This window comes from Pleurodeles waltl, chromosome 7 (genome assembly GCF_031143425.1).
Source record: "Pleurodeles waltl isolate 20211129_DDA chromosome 7, aPleWal1.hap1.20221129, whole genome shotgun sequence".
Taxonomy (NCBI): domain Eukaryota; kingdom Metazoa; phylum Chordata; class Amphibia; order Caudata; family Salamandridae; genus Pleurodeles; species Pleurodeles waltl.
This window is the reverse complement of record NC_090446.1, coordinates 76,625,943-76,645,233: the sequence shown is the minus strand read 5'-3', so window position 1 is coordinate 76,645,233 and position 19,291 is coordinate 76,625,943. Positions and strand designations below refer to the sequence as shown.

At 44.9% G+C, this 19,291-nt stretch overlaps 1 protein-coding gene across 2 annotated transcripts in view; it reads left to right on the top strand.

Moving 5' to 3' along the window:
* LOC138303675 (alpha-2-macroglobulin-like protein 1) overlaps positions 1-19,291 on the top strand; it is a 599,538-nt gene that overhangs the window by 179,936 nt on the left and 400,311 nt on the right. For both annotated transcript variants that reach the window (XM_069242992.1, XM_069242993.1), the window contains exon 10: positions 9,823-9,932. In XM_069242992.1, the coding sequence (XP_069099093.1) occupies positions 9,823-9,932 (110 nt within the window). The remainder of the gene's footprint in view (positions 1-9,822; positions 9,933-19,291) is intronic.

Here is a 19,291-nt window from a genome sequence, read left to right as displayed (position 1 = left end):
TCCGATTTAGCTATCAAACAAGCTTCTTTGTAAATTTTTAGAGCTGATTTAAGTTTCGCTCTCTCCTCATCCCGAGGGTTAAGTTTCCAGCAGCGCTCTTTCTGCCGGTATTTTCTTTGTAATATTTTAAGCTCTTTAGAGAACCAAGGTTGATTAAGTTTTTTTGTAGCGCGAGGAGCCACAGCCCTCGCCGGAGCTAGCGAGTCCATTGCCTGAATGATGCCCTGATTAAATCTAGCAAGAGGGGGTAGAGTGGATACCTTAGGGTCATTCCAATTGTGCCTTAATGCGATTGCTAAAGGTTCTGATTTAATATTTTTCCATGGTCTCAACCATTTGTTCTGGGGAGTAGATATCGAAGGCTGCTGCCTGACCAAAAATTTAAATGTCAGGAGAAAGTGATCCGTCCATTCTAATGGGGATGTTAGGAGATTAATTTCAACCTCGGAGTGGGCAAAAATCACATCTAGGGTATGGCCGGCTCTATGAGTGGCCATCCCATTCTTAGGGACCCAATCCAGGACCGCCATCCAATTAAGGAATTCCACCACCCGCGGATCCGTCATATTATCAAAATGAATATTAAAGTCCCCTAAAATGATGGCAGTAGAGGCCATCATTAACGGTTCCAATAAGGAAGTCCAATTTGAAAGAAACTTGGAAGTGGGGCCGGGGGGTCGATAGATTAACAAGCCTTCAAAAATAAGGGATTTACCTAAAGAAAGTTTAAATGCCATAATTTCACAGACCTCCGGCATATGACTAGCATTATTCCAGGTACAAGTGAGCTCAGATCTACAAATTATAGCCAAGCCACCTCCTCTGCCTGTATTCCTATCCACTCCATAGAAGGAAAAGCCCATGGGGGCCGCCGCAATAAAATCGGGATCAGAGTCTGGCCTTGCCCAGGTTTCTGTCAGGAAAAGGCAGTCAATATTCAGGGAGGAAATTAGTTCATTAATTTCAAATTTGTGTTTGGGGAGGGATCTAGCATTAATAAGGGCAAAAGTGCCCGTCGATTTAAAGTTACTAGTACATTTGCCTGAGGCGTGTACTATGTTGTTGCCTCCTCCTCCCCACACTCCCTGAGTAGTCTGCCTTCCCGCCACAGAAGAAGTTAATGTACTCCAATTACACTGTGCGCATTTCCAGGTATGAGCAGCATCCATAGTGAGTGTGTTCATACATCGGGGGCCTGCCAAATTCTTAAGTTCCGTAATAGTATACCTGTACTTAGAAGTGCAAGACATAAGGTCCCTGGCCCTCCGGCCCGTACCGGCGCGGACGGGCGCAGACGGGCTTGCCTTTGGCGCGCCTTTGGCGCGCCAGCTGCGCGGCCGCGTTTCAGCCCTCATTTTATCCCCCTAGAAGAGGCAGAACAACTATACCGCACACCGCGGTAATTGCCGACCTGCAGACCGGAAGTGGGTACTAGACAGCCCAACTTCCTGCCCCCAAGAATCCTAAGTAGAGAAAACCGCCGGAAAGAGTAATAAGCCTCCTCCCGACCGCCCTCCAGAAAAACTGTCCCCCAGAATGGTGAAAGAAGCACCTTAAGAATAAAATAATCAAGCGGTGAGTGGTAAGAATATTAAAAAAACAAAAAGCAGCGCGAATCTTTCTAGTAATGACAATTTCAGATTCAAATTCAGTTAATCACTCAAATTCGTAAAAACAATTCATTAAAATACTAAAAGCATTTAATACAAACATTAATCTTAAAACGAGATTGGGGAATGGAGAAAACAACGGCAGTGAACACAAAAAACGCGCTCACCTCTGTCGGCGCGGCCGCGTTTCAGCCCTCATTTTATCCCCCTAGAAGAGGCAGAACAACTATACCGCACACCGCGGTAATTGCCGACCTGCAGACCGGAAGTGGGTACTAGACAGCCCAACTTCCTGCCCCCAAGAATCCTAAGTAGAGAAAACCGCCGGAAAGAGTAATAAGCCTCCTCCCGACCGCCCTCCAGAAAAACTGTCCCCCAGAATGGTGAAAGAAGCACCTTAATAATAAAATAATCAAGCGGTGAGTGGTAAGAATATTAAAAAAACAAAAAGCAGCGCGAATCTTTCTAGTAATGATAATTTCAGATTCAAATTCAGTTAATCACTCAAATTCGTAAAAACAATTCATTAAAATACTAAAAGCATTTAATACAAACATTAATCTTAAAACGAGATTGGGGAATGGAGAAAACAACGGCAGTGAACACAAAAAACGCGCTCACCTCTGTCGCGCTCACCTCTAGCTTTGTTACCCCCACTTTTGGCCTGTTTGTCAGTATGTTTGACTGTGTCTACTGGGATCCTGCTAACCAGGACCCAAGTAGTTATGCTCTTGCCCCTAAATTTAGTTGTTGGTAACTGTTATCTCGGTATTTCATCCCACAATTGGCATAGTTGTGCCACATTATAAGTCCCTAGTATACGATACTTATGTAACCAGGGCATTGGAGGTCCAGGGGATCCCTATGGGCTGCAACATATGGAGGACTGACATTGCAGCCTGCGTGAAAAGGTGCAAGCACCCTTTCACTGCCACTTTTCACTGCACCAGGTCACTTATAAGTCACCCCTATGGCAGGCCTTACAGCCCAGAGGGCAGGTGCAAAGTACCTGTGTGTGAGGGCACCCCCAAATAGCAGAGGTGCCCCCATGAACTCCAGGCCCATCTTCCTGGACTTCCTGAGTGCGGGGATGCCATTTTATGCGTGTATTGGACATAGGTCAATACCTATTTCCACCTACATAATGGTAACTCCAAACATAGGCATGTTTGGTATCAAACATGTTGGAATCATACCCCAGTGCTCTTGCAAGCATTGGTTATATGATTCCATGCACTCGGGGGCTCCTTAGAGAACCCCCAGTATTGCCATTTCAGCCTTCTGAGGGTTTCCAGGCAGCCCAAGCTGCTGCCACCTCTCAGACAGGTTTTTGTCCTCCTGTTGCTTGAGAAGCTCAAGCCCAGGCAGACAGAACTAAGGATTTCCTTTGGAGGAGGGGTGTTACACCCTCTCCATTTGGAAATAGGTATTACAGGCTTGGGAGGAGTAGCCTCCCCACGCCAATGGCAATGCTTTGAAGGGCACATTTGGTGCCCTCCTTGCATAAACCAGTCTCCACCAATTCAAGGACCCCCAGTCCCTACTCTGACCCAAAACTAAACAAAGGAAAGGGGAGTGACTACTCCCCTGTCCATCACCACCCGAGGGATGGTGCTCAGATTTCCTCCAGAGGGTCCTTGGGTTTTGCCATCTTGGATTCAAGGTTGGCAGGGAACTCTGGGAGCATCTGAGTGGCAAGTGCTGGCAGGTGACGTCAGAGCCCCTCCTGATAGGTGGTCACCCAGATAGGTGATCAATCCCCCTTTCAGGGCTATTTAGGGTCTTTCTCTTGGGTTGTTCCTCAGACTAGGATTGCAAAACTCCAGCAAGAATCCTCTGCACCCTCCACTTTGACTTCTGACTGAAGAAACTGCATCTGCATTCTCCAGGACCCGAAAAGCTCCAACAAAGAAGCAAGACGCCTCCTGCAACGTTGTATCCACGCCTTCTTCCAGCAACTGCAACATTTTCCCAGTTGTGCATCCTCTGCGGACAGCCCGTCTTCAGCCTGCATCAGAAGGAAGTAGTCACTCCACTGCTCATGCAGGCACCAACTGCAATGATGACTGGCTGCGTGGATCCTCTCTCCTGCTGAGCTGCATGTATCCTGCATCACAGGTGGTGGACTGAAGTGGTCCCGACAGACCTGTCTTCTAGCTGTCCAACTTGGGTGGAGGTAAGCCCTTGCCTGCTCACACAGGACAGTACTCCTTTGCACCACGTCTTTTGCATCTGCCAAGGCTTGTTGGCATCCTTTCCACAAGATCTTCAGACATCTTGAAGCTTCAGCCCCCAGCACTCCATCCTGCGAAGCACAGCTCCCTGAGTGGTTCTCCGGTGACGTGGGAGCCTTTTTCATAGTGCTGTGTGGGACTCTTCCTTGACCATTGTGTCCCCATCCTGTGGGTTTTGCCTGGGCTTCTGTGAGCTCTCTGTGTTGCTGAGGGCCCCCTCTGACTCACCCTCCTGGGTAGAGTCCAACTGGTCCTTCCTGGTCCCCGGCAGCTCCACTTTCCACTAACCTCGAGTTTTGCATGTGCCATGGCTTGTTGGCGGAATCCGAAGACGCAAACCTGACTGCAATCTTCCTTCCGGCGTGGGACATCACTTGCATCCTCCAGGAACTCGACTTCATCTTCTTGGGTGAAGTGCTGACTCCCCTTCTTCCACGTCGACTCACCTCTTGCACTTTCAGTCTGGTGGCTAAGGGCTCCTGCCCTTCCTGGTTTCTTCTGTGCTTCTTGGGCTTAGTCCCCTTCTTCCACTGGTCCTCTTGTCCAGGAATCCACTGTTGGTGTCTTGCAGACTCTTCTAGGCTTTGCATAATTCTTCTTCTCTTCTCTGTGTGAGTTCTGGGGAATGTACAGTGATTTACTCCTGCTTTCCTGGTAACTGGAGTGGGTTGTGATACTTACCTTTGGGCTTTCTTAGTACTCCCAGCTTCTCTCTACACACTCCACTCACCTAGGTGGGGGACTGACTTTCACATTCCACTTTTTTAGTATATCGTTTGTGCTCCCCCCTTGGGCTATTTCTCTCTATTGTGATTTTCACTAATTGCACTGTTTTCTAACTGTTTTTATGCCTATTACTGCACACTAGTGTATATCATTTGTGTATTACTTACCTCCGAAGGGAGTATAGCCTCTATGGTATTTTTGGTATTTGTGTAACCAAAATAAAGTACCTTTTATTTTTGTAACACTGAGTGTTTTTTTTGGTGTGTTTAAGTATTGTGTGACTACAGTGGTACTGCATGAGCTTTGCATGTCTTCTAGATAAGCCTTGGCTGCTCATCCACAGCTACCTCCAGAGAGCCTGGCTTCTAGACACTGACTACACTACACTAATAAGGGATACCTGGACCTTGTATAAGGTGTAAGTACCATAGGTACCCTCCACACACCAGGCCAGCCTCTTACATTAGTGATGCAGAAGTGGGATAAGTGCTTGCAATTGCCTTATCACTCTGTCACCTGGTGCTTTCCACAGGAAAGACAAATCCTTGCCTAGAGGTATACATAGTACCTAGTGCAGAAAACTAATCTCTAAAGTTTAAGCAAGCTAGGGTATTGGCATAGCCCTAGCTCTAAACTTATTTTTGAGAGACTAAGAGTTAGGTAGGTTAGGTACACCCTACACTATGCTAACACACACCATGTCTGCAGCTGAACTTAGCTATGAGGTCATGGATTCTCCCTATGAGAACCTGACCTTCAAGGATTTGAAGGTGCTGTGTGTATAGAGGATGTAGGACATTGGGAGGAACCCTAATAAGAGTCTGCTCTTAGACCTTCTCTTCCAGGATAACCAAGATCAAGCTGGTAGCCTGGAGGAGGTGGAGGAAGAAGTAGACCCTTACCCCACTGAGGTAGAAAATGACATTCTAGATACGGGGGAGGGTTCCTCAAAGGGTCACCACATCCCTAGTAGACAAACTAGCAGAGCTGATAGTGTGAAGGGAAGTCACACTGGTAGGGCTCCTTTCACACACAGAGGGCAAGTAGAAAGAATCACTAAGACTAGGAATAGATCCACCTCTGCTCACTCTCACATCACTTCAGTGTCTGATGGATCACACTGCACAACTCCAGGGGATGACTCTATAGATGGAGAGCTCAGGAAACTGAGACTGGAGGAGGCCAGGCTGAGGCTGCAGCAGCAACAGCTAGCCCTATGTAGGGAGGCCTTAGCAGTGGAGAGAGAGAGAGACAGGGGTTGGGGTAAGCACCCCATGGTGGCAGAAGCAACTCAGGTTTCAGGGATTACAGAGTCAGGGAGGACTCCTTGGATCCCAGAAACCTACACAAAATTGTTCCCCCATACAAGGTGGAGGATGATATCTGCAAATGGTTTGCTGCACTTGAGCGGGCCTGTAAAGTTAAGAGGGTACCTCAAAGGCAGTGGGCTGCTATTCTGTGGTTGTCCTTCTCTGACAAGGGGACGGATAGACTTCTCACTGTCAGAGAAGAAGATGCAGACAATTACACAATACTCAAAACTGCACTCTTAGATGGTTTTGGTCTCACAACTGAGCAATACAGAATCCAGTTCAGAGAGACCAGAAAAGAGGCCTCACAAGATTGGGTTGACTTTGTGAACTGTTCTGTGAAAGCTTTAGAAGGCTGGTAACATGGCAGCAAAGCGTCTGACTGTGAGGGCTTGTACAATTTGCTATTGAGAGAGCATATTTTGAATAAATGTGTGTCTGATTTGTTGCACCAATACTTGGTAGACTCAGATCTGACCTTTCCCCAAGAACTGGGAAAGAAGGCAGACAAATGGCTCATAACAGGGGTGAGCAGAAAAGCTCATACAGGAGGTGACAAAGATAACAATTAAGGTAGTACGCCTCAGGACAAGGTTGGGGATAAAGATAAAAGTAAAAACTCCTCACTAGGTCCACAAAACTCCTCTGGGGGTGGTGATAAAACCTCTTCTTCATCTTCTACACACAGTAAAAAGCCTGGGAGCTATGTGTGCAGAAATAAAGGCCATAGACCAGGAGACAAATCCTGTCCTGGTAAAGCCCCTGAGACTTCCACCACTACTACTTCCACCTCCACTCCTGGTACCCCTAGTAGTAGTAGTAATAGTGGTGGGACTACTGGCAGTTGGGTTCACATTTGAGTCCATAATAGAAACTTGGGTAGGTGTAGAAACCCCCAAGACAGTTTCTGTCTCACAGGGTGGCCCTGGCCTTGCCAACCTAGCTGCCTGCCCCCTTAGTATGGATAATTAAAAGCAGCACATTCAGTTAAATGGTGTTGAGACCCAGGCCTACGGGGACACAGGTGCCAGTATCACAATAGTCACTGAAAACTTAGGCCCTGATTTATACTTTTTGATGCAAACCTACATTAGTGCAGGTTTGCGTCAAAAAGAATACAGTTGGCTAGCGCCATTCCTGGATGCCAGCCGGGCGTCATATTTAAGCTATGATGGTAGCCGGTGGTAAGGCCCAGTTAGCGTAAAAATTATTGATGATAACCGGGTGGGGGAGGCGTAGGGGAAATTGGAGGTTGTGCGTGAAAGAATTGCGCTAGTCAGGCTAGAGTAACAAAAATGACTCTAACCTGATTAGTGTCATTATTTCCACGCACAACCCCCATGGACATGATTCCTGTCTAAGTAAAGACAGAAGTCATGCCCCCCACCCCAATGGCCATGCCCAGGGGACATAAATCCCTGCGCATGGCCATTGGGCACAGTGCCATGTAGGGGGGCCCAAGTTATGCCCCCCTATGTCACTTTGCAAAAAAAATATATATACTTACCTGGACTTATCTGGGGTGGGTCCCCCCATCCTTAGGTGTCCTCCAGGTGTGGTTGCGGGTGGGTGGGGGTGTCCCTAGGGCAGGGAAGGGCCATGGAAAAAGTCCCACAGTTCCCCTAATGCCTGCCCATACCCAGGCATTAAATAATGGTGCTAAGCATGCTTAGCACCATTATTTAATGCCCTCCTCCTCTCATGCTTGATTTTTGCACGGGAGGAAAAATAAGGCGCTAGGGCCTTTGAGTGATTTTTAGCCAGAGAATGCCTAAATACATCTCATTGACGCAAGGTAGTTTTCCGCAGGCAAAAAATGACTTTAACTCCAATATTTTGGCGCTAGACATGTCTAGCATCAAAATATAAATATAAAGTTAAGTTTGCACTGGTTTTGCGTAAAAAAATTACGCAATTCCAGTGCAAACAGAGTATAAATATGCCCCTCAGTGCCACCTGCACAACACCTACTTGGTCAGAAGTACCAAGTCACTGATGTCAACAACTCCACTCAGTCCCTCCCCTTAGCTGTAGTACAACTTAGCTGGACTTGAGTTACTGACCCTAAGCAAGTGGTAGTCTCACCTAGCTTACCTGTTGAGAGTCTCTTAGGAAATGACCGAGAGACCTCAGATAGGCTGAGGTAGAATTTCTTACCCATTCATCCATGTTGGGTATTCCCAAACTATTGCTTCCTTTAATCTCAAGAGAGACTAAAAAGCAAAATAGGGAAGGAGTCCTGGAGCCTGAAATAATGGCCCAGGACACTCCTAAAAACACAGGCATGGTGGATATGAAATTATCCCCTGCCCACCCTCCCACTAAGGATACAATTACTCGAAGGGGGGATACCACCCCCAGTGTGAAGCCTTACCAAATGAGTCAAAGGCTACCACAGCTGGACTCCCAGAGGTAAACGTACCTCTCTATGAGAAACCTAAGAGAACAGCAACCCTGTCCTCTCCTATACAATTTGGAGCAACCCTCCATCCCTCCCAGAGAAACTTTAATGCAGCACCCCTGCACTCCTTCTAACACCTTAGGACAGCAAACCTGTCCTTATGTAGAGCCCTTGGGACAGAAATCCTTTTCTGCTCTACCCCAAGAAAAGCAGAACTCCTGTCCTCCTTTAGAGACTTTGAGTCAATCTTTTTGTCCTGCTCTAGCCCTGCTCAGACAGCACCCCTGTGAGAGTACTGTGTGACTACAGTGATATTGCATGAGCTTTGCACATCTCCTAGATAAGCCTTGGCTGCTCATCCACAGCTACCTCTAGAGCCTGGCTTCTAGACACTGACTACACTACACTAATAAGGGATACCTGGACCTGGTACAAAGGTGTATGTATCATAGGTACCCACCACACACCAGGCCAGCCTCCTACACTCAACATGTATGGGTTAGGTGCTGCACATGTGCTGTATGCCAGGTACCTTGCAGCCTAAGCCAAACTTTGCCAGGCTAAAGCTTTCACAGCCCTAAGGGCATGACTTCCTCCGCCCAGCAAAGCCCTGTGAGATCATGACTAGGGGGGGTGTCACAGATAGACTTGGACCTGGGCACTTCAGTTTCAAGCCCTGAAAAGCCCAGGGCTGACTGTGAATCAGTGATAACTTGTCATAGAGTCGGGTGAGGTCAGCAACTCTCATTGACTCCATCTCACTCTTCTTCTCATTGGCTGACCTATGACAAGGTCAACCAATGAGAGGAGGTGGCAGGATCTTCTTGTTTTTCTGCTCGAAGTGTCCAGCTCATTCTGGTGCCTTCTGCTTCCCCTCCCACTAGACCTCCCATCACCAAAGTGGCCCAGTAAGTAACTTATTTTAAAATATTTAGGTGCGTACATGCATGTATGAATGGATGTGTATTTGCGCATGTGCGCTGTGAATGGTTGTGTGTATATGCATGAGAATGCTGGGTGTACTTGCATGCTCTTTTAAACATGTGAGTGTGAATATATGTTTGTGATTGTGACCCAGCCCACTGTTAGCCCCATTAACATTTATTAAAAAGGCCTGTAAGGGTATCACAAAATTGTGTTGTGATGTGTGAGCACCCTCACAAACATTACTAAATATACCTTTAGGTGTCAATGTTGTTCCAGAGTTTGTCTGATAGGTCTAGTATTTGACCAAGGGCATTATCTCACTTGCCACTGAATGTCAGTCCTGCACCGATGTCTGTCTGCTCTCTACAGGACATCAGCCCATAGTACAGGGTCACTGCCCACTGCGTGTCCCTTATCTACCTTTGTTTGTTTTCTCGCTCAAGGGTTCCAGCCAGTTCCAAGTTTGGATTGACCATTAGGTGTTATTGCTGCACCGATCTGTCTTCCTCCCTCCAGCCATGGGTCTTATCTTCAAAGGTTCCAACAGGTGGGGAAGATGAATATGAATACATGCCACCACTTGGTCTTCATGTTATGATGTTGTTTCTTTGTAGGGGTCACACTGTCAGGATCCCAAAAATACGATATATCATATGTAGCTGGCAAAGTGACATTCCAGAATATGATCACCTACTATCGCACCGGACAGCCTTATCGTGGCATGGTGAGTCTAAGCCTTATGAGAAGCAGCACGCTTAATCAGCACCTCTCTCCTTTCACTCTAATCCTGTCTTTAGTAGTCATTATGGGTGACCTGGTGATTGGTGTGTTGTTTAATGCACCTCATAAATATCAATACGCAGGAAATCTTATTTATCAGATGAGATAAACAGTACCTATTAAAAGGGAATAACATATGGATAAAGGTACTTGCTGCAACACAAATCCACAATCCATGGAAATTACAGATCATTTTTCTGATGGTAAAGTTCATCATCCATAACATGCTGAAAGTTAACTCTCAGGGGGTGGACTTTATCACACCTGGTAATCACCTGGTAATTACATTTGTGACCCTTCTAGCCATCTGTTTGTGCCTGGACCAGAATTTTACATCCGCTCACAATGAGGGCCTAAGTGTGAACAGTCAAGGTAGGTCACCGCGTAGGGGCTCTGATACCTAGCGGCTACATGTGTTTGTATCCTGGCAATGGCCCTTCATCAGCTACCACTTGGCCCCCTCGGGAACATTTATCTGCTGCAGATGCCTCTGATAGGGGACAGGCTGGAGTTGTACATATTTGGCTTCACTGGGCTCTGAAAATACAGGATCTTTATGGTTCAGCAGCAGAAACCGAGACCCAACTTTTCCAATAAGAATGTCCTCTGAACACCTGACACACCAAGAGCTTTCTTGGATTTCAAATGCTCATCCAAGTCACAGCTTAGTTCAGCAGGAGTGTTTCAGGATTATAAAATGTTTTTTTAAATAATAATCACTAGTCGAAATGACAAGCATGGTTTTGGTCGAGTTCTGACAGATTCAACCCAATAGGCAGGGATGCCAACTGAAGTATTAGGGATAATTATTCATTCTGGTCCCGGAAATTGATACAGTTGACAAGATCGCAAGGTACCACTAAAAAAAGTAAGTTTGTTATTGTTCAAGGCAGAAGTATGTTGTCAATAGGGACCCCGTGGATTGTTTTAATACAATATTACAAAGTATAACATAGCACAGTGGAATCAATCAAATGTCTTGTTTCTGCTGCACAGTCTACCTTGCAAGTGATGTACTGGGACCCTTGACACAGAACACACATACAGGGTAGTCATCAATTCCAACACTTTTAGCAAATGTTCTTCAAGTCAAGTAAATGTTTTTATGATACAGAACTCCAATGGAAGTCCACATAATTAAATACAACAATGGACAAAATACACAATGCATAATAAAAACCAACAAACAACAATACTAGTCCTATAAAATAGCAACATACAAATCACAAAAACAGAAAGGATAACATCAGGTATGGACATGCAATCACCAAACTATCATCAGGCAACACAAAATGTAAATAACAAATTGCAAATCATACAGCACAATAAGCAATATGCACATGCTTATTCCTGACCACACAGAGGAGGGGAAGAAGCCCCATCTGCTAAGAGGCTAAACAGTAAGTTCTAATTGACAAGCCTCTGTAAAGTGCAACAAGCATAGTTCAGTGTACAAAGTGCATATAGTGCCTGGTACATACTTATATGGCCATCCTCAATGTACAATACAACATGGAAGCATGCTAAACCAAAGTTAAAATGCCAGTAATTATATAATTGTAAAGTATAGGTAAATGTATAAAGTGCAAATAGTGCCTGGTACATACTTATACGGGCACCCTCCAGGTACAATCTAACACAGCAGCATGCTTAACCAGAGTTAAAATAGAGGTAATTATATAATTATTACATTAATTCATCCCCAAGTTAAATTATTCCCAAAGGACATTTCATAAGCTATAAACACCACCTATGCAACACCAAAGCCCCAAAGAGAAAATATTCAAAACATGAACCCTAAAAAATATTCAAGAAGGATCTTAAAAAATAAGTAAAGCTTATTACATTTGGAGGAGAGAATACAAATTTGTGAGCCTCCGAAGCAAAATGCACATAATAGTTTTAAAAAACAGGCCCTGGAAATCTACGACGAGCCTTCAAAAATCCAGGACAGACACATAAATAATACACAATTGAGGTCCTGGATATGCAAATAGCACAGCTCATATTTTCTCTCCTTTTTTGGAACTTCATCTCAAATGCCGGTAACAACCCGTAAAGGGATCAGATCCAGTCTCAACAGAAGAATCAGCCTCTTGATCCCATGAGGAATATTCAATATTATCAGGGTTGAGGTTTGCTCCCTAGGGTACTCTCCAACACCACCTGATTACACAGATTTGCCTGGCATGGGTCGAAATCTCTGGTCAAGCTTATTGTGTTAAAGGAGTCCTTCAATAAACCTTTTAGGGCAGCCTTGGCTAGATAAGACTCTATTTTCAAATTACACTCAAAAATGTCATTTGCCTGCCTAGAGGACCTGAAAGGTGCACTGCGCTCTTTCAACCGGGAAAAGATTTCAACCATCAGGGCTGTCCATAGTGTTCCCTCCTCGACACTCAGAATGGAGTTACCCCACTTCAGGACAGCTGCCAGTGACAATGCAAAGGAAGATACTAAGCCAAATTCCAAACGCAGCATGTGAGGGGCTGCAACAGTATTCAGATTAAACAGCTGATGGAAAATTCAACTCTCACTCCCCTCAAAGGAATGCCAGTACCTCATGTATTTATGCATTAAATGGAAAACACAGGGAGGAAGGGATCTTAGCCCTATACACTGAGAGAACATGTCCAAAGTGGCGACTCCGACATGTTTTATAAAATCTGAGCAAGTCATTAGCCTGTGAAAGGGCACTTTCCCTACAAACATTCATATGATCCAGATCCTACCCGATCTTGGAGTAGACCTTCCCAAGACAGAAATATGAGTCCACAATTTCCAATTCATCAGGCTCGGGGACCAATTAAGATTCCTTTTAAATCTGAAACCATTCTTTCTGAAGATCAGTACTTTACTTTTAGAAATATTGAGCTTCAGAAAAGCACACTCAGACAATGCAGCAAGACAACATTTGAAACCAATGGAGGTAAGGTCCATAATGGCTTCGTCATCAGCATAAAGTAAAACAACAATGGACATTTGACCAATTCTGGGATGGTCACCCCTCACTTGATTAAGGAAACCTGAAAGCTCAAAAATATATGAAGAATCTTAAGAAAACGGTGGTGATTTCCATGGTGTCATGAAGGCTGGACTACTGCAATCCCTATATTTGAACTTTACAGCGGACCTCTCTAAGAAAAACTTCAGTGAGTCCAAAATGCAGCAGACCGGTTAATCAAACAAATAAAGAAGTTTGATTCAGTCTCTAAAGCCCTTGAGAACCTCCATTGGCTTCCTATAAAAAAGAGAGTGGTCTTCAAGGCCTTATGCCTAACTCAGAAAGTTTTACATAGGCTGGGTCTGGAGTATCTCAGATATATGTTTTCCTGGTATCTCCCAGGTAGGAATCCTAGATCAGCCACTCTAAAACTAGCCAAGACTCCCAGTGTTCATAGGATATTCTGGAGTAACAAAAGCTTCATCTATGTGGCTAGCAAATTATGGAACCAATTGCCTTTCCAGCTGAGGAATGAATCAAACCTTCTAACCTTTAGAAAATTACATAAGTATTGGCTGTTCCAACGCAATCTGTAGTCTTCCCTAAAATTTTCCTTTTATTTCAAGCTCTCTCCCCTGCAGTCTGTCGGCGCCAAGATGCCCTTGGGCATTAGTCGCGCTTTTAAAATGTCTTCACATTACGATTAACATTAAAGAAAACTGAAGGGGGACCAACAAACAGCCTTCCTTAAGACCATTATGTGTTTTAACTTCAAATGATAAACCCCTGTGTCCCTCCATCAAGATTGGACACCAGGTTTCCATGTGAGCTCCATTATGAGTCTCAAGAGGTGACGTGGGACACCCAACTAAAAGAGCTTCCTCCACACCGTTTGACGGTCGACTCTATCAATTGCAGTGGAGAAATAAATAAATGCCATATAAAATAGCAAACTCCAGGAAAAGGAATAATTTTCCACTACCGTTTGGAGGACCGCTATGTTATCTAGAGTACTATGATTCGTCTTAACACCAGGTTGTTTTGGGGGTATAATATTCTTATCATGGGCCCGCTGTTATTGATGACTAAGTACACGCTTGGCAAATAATTTTCTGGAGGCATCTAGCTAGCAGCAACTGTATGCTTGATTGTCCAAAAGGGGTGACCGTTCGACTTGTTAAAACCAATCATGACCAAACAGGGGTTCCCAAGATCCACACCTCTAAAATAAAGGTGACAGTAATGCCAACTATACAATAATCACTCATTTCGGAAGGAAAAAACAACTAGATTCCCACAAATCCCAAACATTTGTAAGGAGGCACTCACATAGTCTAACCGGCTCTGTGCAGAGGATGAATGAATGGTAAATGAGGCTACTTCAGCTACTTAACAAAATCTCCGGGACTGACCAAATCTCTTCTTTTTCGGCATTGGCAAAAGTAGCGATGGCAGAATTAGACACCTTGTCGTTTAGATCTCCCTTGATGATACCCGAAGGAAATCTTCCATTAAAGAAGCATGAACAAAGGCAAAAAGAGAGCTCACTAGGGGATCAAATTATTTCCCAGGTGGAATGTGCATGTGGGCTAATAGAAAGAAGGAAGCACTGCAATCATTTCCCAGGAAAGCCAACTTCAAACATATACACAAACTTGAAGGGTGAATGTAAACTTCATGCTTCCAGTTGACTGTATTCTTGAGCAAGATCACTGGCATGGCCCCTTTCAGAACGCCTTTCCTTATGAAAAAAATAAAATAACCGCTGCAACCAAACTCTGTGCATATACGTTTCTTGTAGGTAATCTGGGGATTAAGTGATTTAAAGAAATTCAATTTAACCTAATCTTGCCCCAGCCCAGCCACATTCCAGGACAAGAGTAGCCCACCCACTACCTCAGGGGCTCATAGAACCTAGTTGTGGGGAAGGCACAATTTAAAATGCACACCACCCAACTCCAGTGGGAGGGCTCCTCCTTTAAAGCAGGAACACATGGATAACATTCAGTGTCCACCACCATATCAACTATCTGACCCCCTTGCCCTAGGGAAATTATTATATATTTGAAGTTCCCATATTTAGAACCAAAATCAGACTCTACTGAGTCAATCACCGATGGCCTGGAAACCCTTGGACCAATGGAATGTTGGACCGGGGATGCCCAGCACCCTGCAACAGAGACAATATTGATCCTGAGGCTACATTGATCCCTTGCTTTAGGAAATACTCACAATTCTGAACTACCAAGTGTGCAATAGCCAGGGAACCAATGGTAACTCTTGAAATGGGGGATGGACCTGTCAAATAGATGGTGACATTGGTAATATCCTCACTTTTTACCACTTTAAGGCATCCATCTCAGAAAAGAAATTCACAATTGTGAGAAAACTGGGCTGATTGCAGAAGCCCCTAACTTTTTTCCCCTATTTTTCACTTTTTGCTGGTGTTTACCTAACTTTAATTGTGCCCTGGATACTGCCAACCAGCACCAGAGCCTGTGCTCTGTGTAAAATGAGTATGCAAATTAGGCTAATTATAATTGGCTATGTTAACCTACCTATAAGTCCCTAGTATATGGTAGGGCATGTAGGTTTAGGGACCCCAGCATAGGTAGTGCACCAGGTGCACTGCTGAGGTGCCAGGGCAATTCTAAAGGCACCACTGCCTTGCTGGCTGCTTTTAAATTAAAGTTATATGCAAATTCGACTTTGGAATTAAAAGTACTCCCAAAGCCTTAAACTCCATTATTTATGCTTCTAAGTCACCCTTGGGGTGTGCCCTAAGTGCCCCTATGTTGGGTTCCATGTAACTATAAGCAGGGACTTTATAACAATTATTTTATGAGCCTTCGTGAGGTAAAATAGCCAAATTCTTTTCCCTCACTGTAATGAAGAGCCTCCATAGGCTAAAGTGGGGAGACTTTATTTTAATTAATAAAGTCCCCATAAGAGACAGATGACTTGATTTTGATATCAAATTAATTGTTGTTATAAATCCCACAACTTGCCGTTGTTGGAGTTAATATAACTAGTTCAGGTAAAGAGTTTTAAAACTTTACCTGAAAGTTACCAATTTCAGCTCTGTAGTGCCCTTCTTGGTTTGGCCAGCCTATTGCAGCCTCGGCTGAACACAAAGGATGTGCCTGGGGGAGGAGATCTGCCTCAGCAGATGGTGGAACAGGATTGGGGGGGAGCAGCAAATTGGTCTTCATAGGCAGGGAAGGACATTTGGAGCAGCTCAGGATCTTTCCCATTTCCTGCAACCCCGGACAATTAGGTGCCCTCTTGATTAGATTAGGAGAGGGCAGGAGAGGAGTGTGTTTAGGATTTGTAGCCACACCTGTGGGTGGTCTCAGCCAGATCTAACCTCCAAAATCAGTTACAGTCATGTTGGATTTTTGAAGAATGTTGCTCCCTGGGATTGATTTTTGCCACACTTCCCAGGAAGTGGTCATCAAAGGGGGAAGGCGCCTGCCTGTGATTGGACAGTCGCCCCCCCCCCCGCTTTCCACCCCAGGAGCAAGGATAAATATGGCAGAGCTGCGCCCACACCTCAGATCCCTGCTGGAAGAGGAGACTAGAGAAGAAGGACTGCCCTGCTGGACCCCTGGACTGCACCTGTACTCTGCACTCACAAGGACTGCACCAGCTGCATGCTTAGGGCTTCAACAAGAAAAGGACTTTGCCTTGATTCTGCAACTCCAGGAGTAGACTCCCTGTAAGCTACAGGTATAAAGGAGCTGCCAAGAGTCCCCTGCAGGAAGTCCTGCAAGAAGAGCCCAGCTGGCCAGCGTCCAGTGGCCATTTGAAGAGTCTGACCAGGTGACATGTGGGAATTGTAGTCCCAACTCCCAAGGGGCAACTCAGAGCTTCTGGACCCTTGGATCAAGTTGTGGACACTTCAAGGACCCAAAAGGTTCACTAGAAGAAGATTCAGATGTTTGGGGCATTTGGAGCAATTGTTGTAAACAGCTCTATAAGTTGAAGAGGTGCATTGTGGGAGTTGTAGTCCCAGGCCCCAAGAAGCAAACCAGAGCCTCTGAACCCTTGGCTGGTGCTGTGGACTACTTTCCTGTATCAAGAAACACTTCTGAAAGTAAGTGTAAAGCTGGACTTTGTCCCTGTCAAGTGTGACCTTTTTTAACCCTATTGCTCATAAGCGCTAGAATTGCTTTTAATCTTTAAAAATTCCCTACATTGAATGTTTGTTGTTTTTGTGTCATTTTAAAGATAAAAATATAATCAATTTTTATAAATTGGTGTTGGATTGTTATTGTGTTTTGTGTTTTACTTATTTACTGTAGTGTGGTTTTTAAATGCTTTACACACTTTTCTCCTAAGTTAAGCATTGACGCTCAATGCCAAGCTACCAAGGGTTGAACGGGGATTAATTTATTGAGACCTGACCTAGTGGGGGTTAGTGGCCTATTGCTAAGTGTAGGTACGTACCTGCCCTTACCAATAATCCACCTTCCAACAAAAATGAAACCTCTATTTACCAAAAGAGACTCATTGTCAAATAGCAAAATAAAATTCAAAACTGAAGACAATACTCCTTGTTCCACCCAGGACCTTTGGAATGAAGCCGACGAGGCCCGGAAATGCAAAATGTATGCCCCCTGGTTAGGCCAGGAATAGGGTTGAGAAGTGCCCTCACGGGGATCTATAATCTACATTGCTCCTACACAGCAGATTAGACCGAGTCTGACCGTCTTTTATCCCACCTAAATCAGACATTCCACCCAGAGGTGCCCATCTGATGTACTAGCCTCACAATGAATGTCTCGGGAGGGTATCCCCACTACCCAATCCCACTTCTGCATGGAAAGCTTCAGTTGTAACATTGGATATGGATAGCAGAGCACCCTGGAGCTGGGGAGGAACAGGATGAGGGCAAGGAACAGGTTGACTGTCAGTAACGGAAACTACTCTAGAACCTGGCCTCTGCACTGGTGCAATCCACAATTTGGTAGTCTGTGTGCTGAGTGGACCTCCCGGGTGAAAATTCATCAACCCACCCTCTGGCTTTTCCGTATCAATATCGATATCCGGTGTAAACAACAATTATTTTGGTTTCCGTTTAGGGAACTTCTAGAACTTTTATTTTCCTTCTCTTAGGTAAGGCCTTCAAACTCCTTACAAAGGGCTGTGCCTTACCAAACACTGAAGCCCCAGTCAACTCAGCACAGGACACACACACAATCTGGTCTTCAACAGATGATATACCAATAATTTCAGACTTCCCAACCGACCTCACACCAGACTGCTGGGCTGCTCTATTTAGCATTCCCAGTTTTTTTGTTCCCTTTTTGATCCATTTTTGAACATTGGAAATAACTAAATTTCCACATTATCCACTGGGGAGCACTGCTCCACATCCCCAAACAACCTGTTTAAACATAGCTCTTCATTACCAAAATCAACAACATGTTTAGAGGGCGACATAAGGTGAAATGGTTTGCCAACATGGACAGATGCATCCTTTATCCCTCCCAAAGGCCCAACCATGTTAGACTTTTGATTTACATAGTTATCCTTAGGAGGGGCCTTGATGGAAGATATCCCTAATTCTGATTTAGAGGGGGCACAGTTATTTACACTTTTCACTTCCAGCAAAACAGCAGACATCATTTCCAACACATGATCAGAACTTAACACACTTTTTTTGCAGCAAAGACAGAATAGAATTTAAAATATTTTCAATACAGAATAAAATGTTGGATGGAACACTCTCCCCTCCCTTAACTGTATTCAGTAGGGTAATTGACAAGAACATTTAATTTTCTACGTCATAGAGAGATCCCTCAAGGGGAGGGGAGCTGCAAAACAGAGGGGGTAAGGATGGACACTGAGAGGGGAATGGGGGATCATAAGAAGGACCCTCTTTATCCAACATTTTCTGGGAGAAACCCCACCTACTTGCCATGTTCTGATCAATATTAATGCCTGAAAGAGTGAAGTCTTCACCAAACGCCATCTCTTTGCAATCAGATGGGGCCACAATTTCAGCCATTATACCAGTTTCACTTCTGTGGACCTCTGCTGAAGCTTGAACAATGCAGGGCCCTGCACTGATGATGACTCCCACAGATATATTTGGAGGACAGCTGTCTCAAAGCACTATCAGAGTGATTAAGGAGCATGGATTGACCAGCTAACTGCGACTCTGCTGCAAACACTGCCTGGCCGTTTGAGGGCAAGGCAGCCCTGCCCTCTGGGACCTCACAGTCCAATAAAGACCCTCTATTCTCGCTGGCCTTCTCAAGATGACCGTGAACCAGAGGAGTAGACATATTCAGGGCTGGTGAAACAGGAAGGCCAAAAGTTCAGTCCTCAGATAGTGCCGCAGGGTCACTATA